This window comes from Larimichthys crocea, chromosome XI (genome assembly GCF_000972845.2).
Source record: "Larimichthys crocea isolate SSNF chromosome XI, L_crocea_2.0, whole genome shotgun sequence".
Classification (NCBI taxonomy): domain Eukaryota; kingdom Metazoa; phylum Chordata; class Actinopteri; family Sciaenidae; genus Larimichthys; species Larimichthys crocea.
In genome coordinates, this window is record NC_040021.1 from 4,333,853 (window position 1) to 4,343,129 (window position 9,277).

At 41.8% G+C, this 9,277-nt stretch overlaps 1 protein-coding gene across 5 annotated transcripts in view; it reads left to right on the top strand.

The window, feature by feature from the left end:
• Positions 1-7,654, top strand: part of mia3 (MIA SH3 domain ER export factor 3) — an 18,888-nt gene extending 11,234 nt beyond the window's left edge. Inside the window, exons 7-28 of one of the 5 annotated variants that reach the window (XM_019277018.2) lie at positions 1,409-1,540; positions 1,826-1,847; positions 1,949-2,037; positions 2,134-2,211; positions 2,369-2,479; positions 2,565-2,636; positions 2,731-2,835; positions 2,938-3,060; positions 3,141-3,228; positions 3,363-3,427; positions 3,535-3,625; positions 3,705-3,843; positions 4,039-4,201; positions 4,295-4,330; positions 4,427-4,494; positions 4,601-4,686; positions 4,831-4,944; positions 5,463-5,525; positions 5,617-5,663; positions 5,796-5,864; positions 6,313-6,667; positions 7,382-7,654. In XM_019277018.2, the coding sequence (XP_019132563.2) occupies positions 1,409-1,540; positions 1,826-1,847; positions 1,949-2,037; positions 2,134-2,211; positions 2,369-2,479; positions 2,565-2,636; positions 2,731-2,835; positions 2,938-3,060; positions 3,141-3,228; positions 3,363-3,427; positions 3,535-3,625; positions 3,705-3,843; positions 4,039-4,201; positions 4,295-4,330; positions 4,427-4,494; positions 4,601-4,686; positions 4,831-4,944; positions 5,463-5,525; positions 5,617-5,663; positions 5,796-5,864; positions 6,313-6,667; positions 7,382-7,638 (2,373 nt within the window). In that variant the 3' untranslated portion in view covers positions 7,639-7,654. The remainder of the gene's footprint in view (positions 1-1,408; positions 1,541-1,825; positions 1,848-1,948; positions 2,038-2,133; positions 2,212-2,368; positions 2,480-2,564; positions 2,637-2,730; positions 2,836-2,937; positions 3,061-3,140; positions 3,229-3,362; positions 3,428-3,534; positions 3,626-3,704; positions 3,844-4,038; positions 4,202-4,294; positions 4,331-4,426; positions 4,495-4,600; positions 4,687-4,830; positions 4,945-5,462; positions 5,526-5,616; positions 5,664-5,795; positions 5,865-6,312; positions 6,668-7,381) is intronic. The other 4 variants (XM_010738434.3, XM_019277020.2, XM_019277019.2 and 1 more) reach the window with 4 other exon arrangements.
• The last annotated feature ends 1,623 nt before the right edge of the window (positions 7,655-9,277 follow it).

Genomic DNA, 9,277 nt, shown 5'->3' on the forward strand with positions numbered 1-9,277 from the left:
ATGGTGGACAAATATAAAAACTACAAATTTAAAGCCAGTGGTCCAAAATGAAATCTTGACATAAAGGAATGCATTAATTTATGTTAGGATAAACGTGGGATCAAAAAAAAGTGTTTTTAATGGTTTTTAATGGGGCACTTTTTGCCACTAGGATCTATTAAGGATGCATTTCTGTTGCTGAGCCATTTTAGGCTTAATAAAGTACTGAGATGACAATTCTAAAAAACATTAAAAATGATTATCTTTGACCAAATTTTAGCAATTTTCATTCAACACAGCCACATTTAATAAAAAATAAACAAAGCAAATGGCAGGAATGGTCCCTAGGATGGGCCAGGTGTTAATGAAGCGGTTAGACTGTTTTCTGTTCTGCTGCCAAACGCGTTGAATGTGGAAGCAGTAGGTGAATGCGGAAATTGGTTTCCCGCTCCACTGTAATAACAGATTTTATAATAATCTCAATAATACCTTTTTTTTTTAAATGTGCAAATGCACTCTTCAGCGACCTGCACTGGCTACCTGTAGCTGCCAGAATTAAACACAAAGCTCTGACGCTGGCCTACAAAACCATCTCAGGATCTGCCCCTGCCTATCTCAGCGTCTTACTAAAGGCTCACGTCCCGACCAGGGCGTTACGCTCCGCTCATACAAACCGTCTAGTTGTACCCTCGCCTCTCGCAAAGCGAGGTCACTCTAAACTCTTCTCTGTGGTCGTCCCCAAATGGTGGAATGACCAACGGCTACTAGAACAGCAACATCGCTTTCTACCTTTAAAACTAACAAAACTAACAACTACTCTGTGCTCCTTTACACCTTTCTCAGCTTATGTCCTCCTCTGTAAGTCGCTTTGGATAAAAGCGTCTGCTAAATGTAATGTAATGTAAATGCTTGGGTTGTATTATTATTGTATGGTAATGTCCTGATATCTTGATGAGTAGAGCAGCTGATCACTTATTTCTGTTGTTGTTGTTCATCAGATTCCAGTCAATGAACATCTCAGTCTTGGCCTGTATATAAACATATGTATAAATATTGGAAGTTGTTTTGTGTGCCTCCTCAAATATTGACCTGATTTCAGTCTCTATTTTTAGTTTTCATATCTCACAGCAGGATTGGTAACGGGTATTTCCCTCGTCATGTATCGCACCTTAAGACGTGGAACTCCCATCTCTTATTTTATTATTTACTGTATTTACTATTGCTTTTTTGATATTTTATTATGTATATTTTGCTTTAGGTATATTTTTATTCTTTGTCACTTTGTGTAATGCTGCTGCTGCACTATAATTTCCCAGCTTGGGATAAATAAAGTATATCTATCTATCTATCTATCTATCTATCTATCTATCTATCTTTATTATTCCTGATCATTCCTCAATGTTGTTGGTGTGTTTGTGTGCCCGAACAGGTTATTGCACATCTGCCAGACGACTGGAAGCCGGGGGAAACCTTCTTTGGCTGTCCTTGGCAAGCCGTTGTCCTCACTGCTTTGGTCGGAGTAGTGAGCTTCACCCTCTTCTTCTGGAGGACCGTGTTGGCGGTAAGCGTTGTACTATTGCTCCTCTCGTCTCTGATCAGATTATGTGTTATGATTCGCCAATAAAGAAGAATAAAATGTGTTTGTATGAGCTTAGATTTAATTATGTTTTCACTTTCTGTCTTCGTCAGCTTCACTATGTATGGTTTGAGATCAGCATAATTATTTTTTTATTGGATCACTGCTGGATCACATGATAAAGCTACATCACTACATGTGACTGTTTTCAAACCGTGTTGATCAGACATTAAACTGATCTTTACTTTTTGTTTTTCTGAACTTTTTTAGGTGAAGAAGAGAGAATACCTGGGTATGTTTTTACATATTTTTTTATATTACGTGACGTTACATGAGGCAGAAGTGTAAAATCTAACCGATTGTGAACTTTCTGTTGAATTTCTATGGACGCAGTGGATGAAAAACGTCTGACAGAGCAAATTCAGGCACTCAAAAAGGAGAAGAATGATGCCCTCACCAAAATGTCCGAACTCCAGAAACAGGTGACGTTCAGATAAAATCCGATCAAACATCCTGATCAAATATAATTTTTTATTTCTGGGATTTTCTCAATTGTTTTGTCTTCTTTTGTTTTTAAGACTGAACGACTAAAAGAAAATCAAAAGCAGTCAAAGGAAACAGTCAGCTGCACAATGAAAAAGATGCAAGACCTGGAGGTACGGCTTCTTTTTGTCGTTGCATATTTTCTCTCCTGTGCGTTTTCAGAAGCTTTTAACAACGAGGAGGCGTCGCTGTAAATGTCTTAATGTAGTAAAACGGCTTCTCACTTTGTCGATGAACTGCCAGTAAAGTTTCTCTCATTTCTGCTTTCAGAGTAAAGTTTCGGAGGCAGAAAAATGGAAAAATAAAATGGCTGAGGAAAAGAACAAATACGTAAAACTACTCGAAGACGAGAGAGGGAACTCTAAGCAAAATGAAATCAGGGTAAATGTTAAATCTTTCTTTACAATCCTGTTCCATATTTAACCGTCACCTCAGAGTCATGATGTCTAACGTGTTTCTTTAACAGATTGAGAAATTGGAGAAGTCAAATGAGAAGCTGCAGCTCAGCAGAAAAAAGATTCAGGAAGCTCTCGCTAAGGTACGAGTCCTTACACAATCCTGCACACATTGCGAGGTTAATATGGAGCGTGTCGGTTTCAGCTTCTCTTATCACCTTCGTCCATTTGTCACAGACTACCGTCCTGCTGGACGAGTCCAAGATTCGGGAAGACGCTCGCAACGTTCAGCACAAATGCCTCGAGAAAGATTATGCAGCGCTGAAAGAAGAAAATAAAACAGTAAGACAATATACAGACTTGTTAACCACTGAGATCTGTTAAGAATAGATGGATATTTAAATATTTTCTGAGGTACTCTGCTAATTTTGTCTCCTTTTACAGCTTAAGGTTACGATAAAGAGCTGGGAGGACAAACACACGGAGCTGAACGAGCAGATTAAAGTCTATCAGAAGTCCCAGAAAGAGCTGGAGGACTCTGTGGTGCTCAAAGATCACAACGTAGAGGTCGGGGATCTTTTCACATCGTTTCATATTATTTCCTATCTTATGTCAAATCATCATCTCACTGAAACGTCTCCTGGCAGGTGCTGTCTGAACTTCTGGCAGACCTAGACGCTTGTGATTCACAAAAAGGTGACACCAAAGTTTTAGCCAACGGAGAAGTAGCACCAGGTTAGTCCACATCTGTTACTCATTGAGTAAAATGAAGAGTACACATGCAAAAAGATTTAGCGCTTCTTAAAAGTGCTGTAGTACAAATGATGTTGTGTTCAGCTTCATACATCAAGTCGTTAATGGACTTTCAGTGTCTTTTTCAGACAAGAAAACAGCCATAAAGAACAGGATCAAACAGATGATGGATATTACTCGGGTAAGTTGTCAAGATCAAAATTAAAGCTCACTTGGAAGACAGTGTTAAGCTGCTTCTGCAGTCATGTTTCTTTTGTGTAAACTGTCATTTACATGGTTTGTTTCCAGGTCCAGACCACCCTGACCGTGGTCGAAGAAGAGCGTGACCGCTTCATGACCAAACTGCTGAATGAAGAAAAGACTAGAAAGTCCCTGGAAGGTATGTTAACCATAAAATAAATTCAAATGAAGACTTTCTTCCTGCCTCTCTCTAAACACGCCGTTGTACTTTGCAACAGAACAACACCAGGAGCTGGAGCACGCCATCGCAACCCTGAAGAGCGAGAAGAGCCACGTGGAAAACCAGTTCAAGATCCTCCAGCAGAAAAACGAGATCATGGTGGAAATGTATCAGCAGAAGGAAAACGCTCTGCAGCAGTAAGTGAAGCCACAACAGTCGATCGACACGTCTTTATCAGCTGCTGTCACACCCGGAGGGAAATCTGCTGTTTGTCGTTTGAGCATCATGAATATGAATATGCATAATCCAGTCAGACCTCTCATGAATAAAAGCTCTTTGAAATGGAAAAGAGGTGTAGAAACGCAGCGTCTGTGTCATCTGTGGCTTCACAGGAGGTTGACAAAGGAGGAGTTGGAGCGACGCAGCAAAGAGAGCATGCTGTCCGAGGTGGGAGGAAAAGCTGTGGAGGCCGAGGAGCAGGTCAAAGTCTTACGGCAACGCATTAACGAGATGGAGGAGCAGATGAAGAAGACTGAGGAAGTCTACAAAGAGCAGGTAGACTCTTTAAACTTTAAATGAGCACAGGACAGGATCTTCCTGAAGCCGAAACTCTGAACAAATCTCTTTTTTTTGTTTCTTTCTTTCTAGATAAAAGAACAGGAAAACAAAACTCACTCAAACTGGGTATGTTGTGCAGTTTATTCCCATATCAGTGCGTTTAGAAATGGATATTTAAGCCGGTAAGTTTGAGGCATTCAGATTTTTCTCACACGTCTCCAGGTAAATGCTCGTAACGCGGAGAGAGCTCTGAATCAAGAGAAGCTCGAAACGTCAAAGCTCCGTGAAAAGTAAGTGCTGGAACGAGTGGTTTAAAGTGTCTGTGTCCGCTGAAACGGAAACATTGCATACACGTGCCGCTTATTTGCTTTTAACCAAAGCTTTTAACTTTTACAGGCTGGCTGTACTGACCTCCCAGCTTAATGAGCGCCGCGCTCCTCTCTTCAGACCAAACTCCGGACAGCCGCCAGGTCCTCGCCAAGGTAAGCAGACTACACATGGTTCCTGTTGTCCTCATCCTACAGAGCTTTGAGAAGAAGCTGGACCGAGGACATCTTCTTTGCATATTATAGTGATGTGTCAGCCCTTTGTCTTCCTTCGGTAAACGGATGGTTTGATCATAACAGGTGATTCATACGGGCCGTCTCCCGTGAGTGGGGGCGCGCCGTCCCCTCCAATAATGATCGAGGGTCCCAGGCGCCCTCCTTCTGCCCCAGTGGGGCGAAGAATCGACCCGTACGGTGAGTCACGGTGGACTGCTTCACCTTCTTTTGTTGGACTTCATCCCTTCCGCGACAACCTTCAATCGTTTCTCCTCCTGCACACCTGACCTCCTCGTTCTCTTCAGATCTTTCACCTTCTTTTTTTGTGTGTTTTTACATCCTGCATCTTCTGTTTACCGTCTTCAACTCCTTTTTCTTCCTTTTTGTACTTATAAAGGCCCTAAAAACGTTTTCTCAATCAGCATCTTACAATGAAAAACAGCAGATTCATCTTAATCTTGTGCGTTTTAAGCATTAAATTCCTTCTGTAGTCCTGAATTAAAGAGAACTCAATTTGAAACCAGTTTTCAGGGGCTTTAAACTCACCCAGAATGCTTTGTTCCTCTCATATTTTTGTCCTCGTGGAGTCGAGATAACCATCCTTGTCCTTTTTGTAATCATTTGTTTCCTCTTCTTTTGTTACGTCTTCTCTGGAAAAGGTGCTACAGTCTCGATGGATTTCATTTTTCATCACCTCTTTCTTCTTCTCCCCTCAGGCCCACGACCTCCATCAGACCCACACGGCCGTTACCCAGACAACAAACACATCCCCGGGATGGGTAAGTCCTCTGCAGTCTCTGCATTTCAAAGAGTTCTTGCCTTTGCTTCTAAACCGTCTTCAAACACTGTGCCGTGTCTCTCCTCTTTCAGACATGATGGGCCCTCGTAGCTCCTCACCTGCCAACATGGACGCATCTGTAAGTCTTTGTCACATCAGATCAGGCTCTTTGTTTTTTTGTTTTTTAATACGATACGCTCCCCTTCCTTCCACGTGAAAGCCTGGAGCTCCTACCTACATGTCCGTTGTGTATGTCCTTGCTCTGAAACAGACAGAAGAAGTAGCTCCACAGATAAAAGCAGAGGCACAGGCTGAGGCCTCCACAGACAGTCCAGAGCCAGTGAGTATAGAGGCCGTCCAGTCCAAGTGTGAAGGGGTATGCAAGCACCGTGTCTGACCCCAAAGCTGGATGTGGATTTGGGAAGAAAATTGAAGGCGTTGTGCTTCACTGGGGCTGGCTAAAACTTTTTGTGCTGAGCGTGTGGTTTCACTGTGAACGCAGCAGTCTAAACTTCAGCTGAAGCGTGTCTTGGAATATGAGAAGTGCTGTGAAAGTTGCAGATGTGTGTCGGAGGTTGAGTCTATGTGAAATAATCATCCCAATAATCATGGTGTGTGGTTACTGGTCATGTGATTGAGCCCTGGCTAAATGCACTTTTTGTTTGGGAGTAAATCGTGTGGTTTGTGGATCTCTGCACTGCATGACTCAAATTTTAATCCACACTCACTCACAGGACTCGAGACACGCGACTCTTCCTCATCATCCGTCTTCATTTTGTCTTCTTCAGGGCCCTGGATCTTTCCTAGCATCTCCCATCAGGGACTCTCCAGTTCAAGGACTTCCACCCCATGACCAGCTGCCCCCTCCTGGACCCCACGGCCGCCTGCCACCGCCTGGTCCTTACAGACCACCACGACCCGGCCCCTACCACCTCCCGCCGGGTCCTCCACTACCAGCCAATGGACACCCAGGTATGCCCCTACCTGGACCAATGGGAGGAGATTTTGGACCTCGTCCCACCAACGGACACGCGTTGCAGCACAGGCCAATGCCTGGACACGTCATGGATCCTCGGGGTCCACCGCCGCCACACTTCCGTCCTCCTCCACCTCATCACTTTGGACCGATGCCTCCTCCACATGGTGTGTTCTGCCTTTCCTTCTGCATTAGTTTGGTCACTGAGTAGTGCTGGGACGTTTGTAAATGTATTGAACTTTCACGTTATTCAGGTCTGTAATGATTAGGCCACATAAGTGCAGGACTGACTAAAGCTTAATTTTCCTTTCAGAGTTTTAAGCTGTAGTTACATTAGGAAGAAATCATGAAATGTTTTTACTTTACCTGCCACGTTAAGACGAATATGCAGATCAACACCAAGTATTTTAACAAAAGAACAAAGAACAAATCCAACAAACGTGGGGAGCACTGAACGTCAGCAGTGAGCACCTACAGCCTTTGTGTCAGTCTCACAGTGCGGTTTGGCACACAGCAGCTGTTTTGCCGTAATTGCAGGATAATGGTTGAATGCTTAAATGTAGCGTCGCAGCAACACGACTGCAGCAGTCGTACAGTTACACGTTTAAAGTCTGCAAACATCAGACACCTGAAGCTGACGGTCAGACCAGAAAACAAGTTTCCAAATCATTTCTTCTTTTCTAAAATGATCACACTGTTGTATTTCTTCTTTAAAATGTCTTTGAGTGAGTTAATATCGTTTTTAAGGTTGTAATCTTTCCATTCCGATCGCTGGCAGTTAGTTTATTAACATAAAATGCAGAAGCATGCGTACATTTAAACTCTAACCTCTTTCAGCTCACGTCATCATTAATAAGTTACCCCTCCATCGTCCTGTGTAGGTGTCCGTGGACCGATGGGACCTCGTCCACCCATGCCTCCCGACATGCGCTTCCCAGGACCGCGTGACCACACCAGCCCACCAATGAACCTGCCTCCAGGCGTCCCTCCCCATCCTTTACACGGCGACGCTTACGCTCAGCCTCCACCCAATGCCATCCAGAACTCAGCGGGAGGTCACACCGGGCCCGGACAGGACCTGCACGTGAAGCAGGAGGCCCCTCAGGACTCAGCGAGGCCAACGATGGTCAAGCCTTAAAAAAACAAATAAAAACGCCACCAGACTGTGGCAGGAGGACTTGAACTTACCCCATAACGTTAACAGTCCCGATCCAGTCCAAACATAGATTATGATTATTTTCATATTTCAGTTCTAAAATAAAAACCGCAAATGTTTATTAAAAAAAAAACGACAAAAAACAAACATGGTCCATTTAAATGAAAGCATCAATAATTGTGTCTGAATGAATCGAGAGGGTTGCCACTTTTCTAAACAGCTTATTGTGCAATAATAATTCAAATATATGCCAGAGAGGAATTTCAGTTGTTTAAAAATATATATATATAGCAATGATTTTTAAGGGGCACATTTTTTTAATGTCATTTCCTGTGGAAATTATTTTAAAAAAGGAGAAAAAGGAGAGGGGGGTTTGGCTTCAGGCATTTCAGGAATACCATAATTTTCCCAAAGCTGTTGCTTTACAACCGACTACAAAGCAAATGTGTAATTTGATGGCCAGATGTATAACTTATTTTACTATGTTGGTAGAACTTTTAATAATAAAGAATACAAAAGCTGTCGGTGTTATGTTATCAACTGGTCGCAGTTCACTCACTTTTTTTCAACGTGTCTTTTATAAGGCATAAAAAAATAAGGCATACATCTGTGCTGCTGCTGAGAAACGTTCACTTCAGTTCTGCATGTGACTCGGCTCAAAAAAAAAAGCAGATTAACACTGGAAACATTTCATCATAATTCAAAACTATTCTGCTCTCTTAGTCAGTTTCTTGTGGTACTCAAAAGGTGAGGGCGTTTTCTTGTCTAGTGTTTTGACTAATTATATCAAACCTGTGCCAAATAATGATGCAGGACCAAAATAAATATATATTTAAGAGACCTACAGGATCATTTTACCCAAATTACCAGAAATGTGTCTTCCATTTAGCCATGCAGACAATTTTAACTTGATTTTGAGATCGGTCTGAGGCTTCTACCTCAACGGACGTGAAAGTGCTCACAGCATTGAAGTATTACCTTAATAAGGTACTACCACAGTCTGTATGTTAGCTGTGTACATGTTGTAAAGATATGTTACTGCTTAATTATTTTAATGTAATTTTTCAACGCTGTAAGCACCACAGATTAAACTCCATCCATCCCCGTTAAGTTGTGTTGAAGGCAGATATCTGTGAGCTAAGTATTTTAAGTTTATTAATTCGGGTATCAGAACATAGCCCATGAAATAAAATCGTAGATAAACACAAACTAATACTAGATTCTCCACATTTTATGTTTTTATCTATGATTTTATGGGTATTTCTCGGTTCTGTAAACAGTGTTGGTTGATTTAGATGTGAGTAAATAAAAAACATGGCATGGACAGATGCCACGAGAGGTAAGTGAAAATATCTTTTTATAATTTGAGTGAACTGACATTTTAGGAAAAAGGTTTGACTTCTTATGAGTGTGTTGACATTTAAACCAATGAAAATGCTGTTTTAACATTTTAGCAGGTCTAAAGATTCAATATATTTATATTTAAGGATGGAAAAACACCAGATTTGAAGGATTAAATAACTTGAAAGCATTTTGTAAACACCAGATTTGAAGGATTAAATAACTTGAAAGCATTTTGTGGAGCATGAAAAACACACAGCTCTTTGTGAAGATATATCAT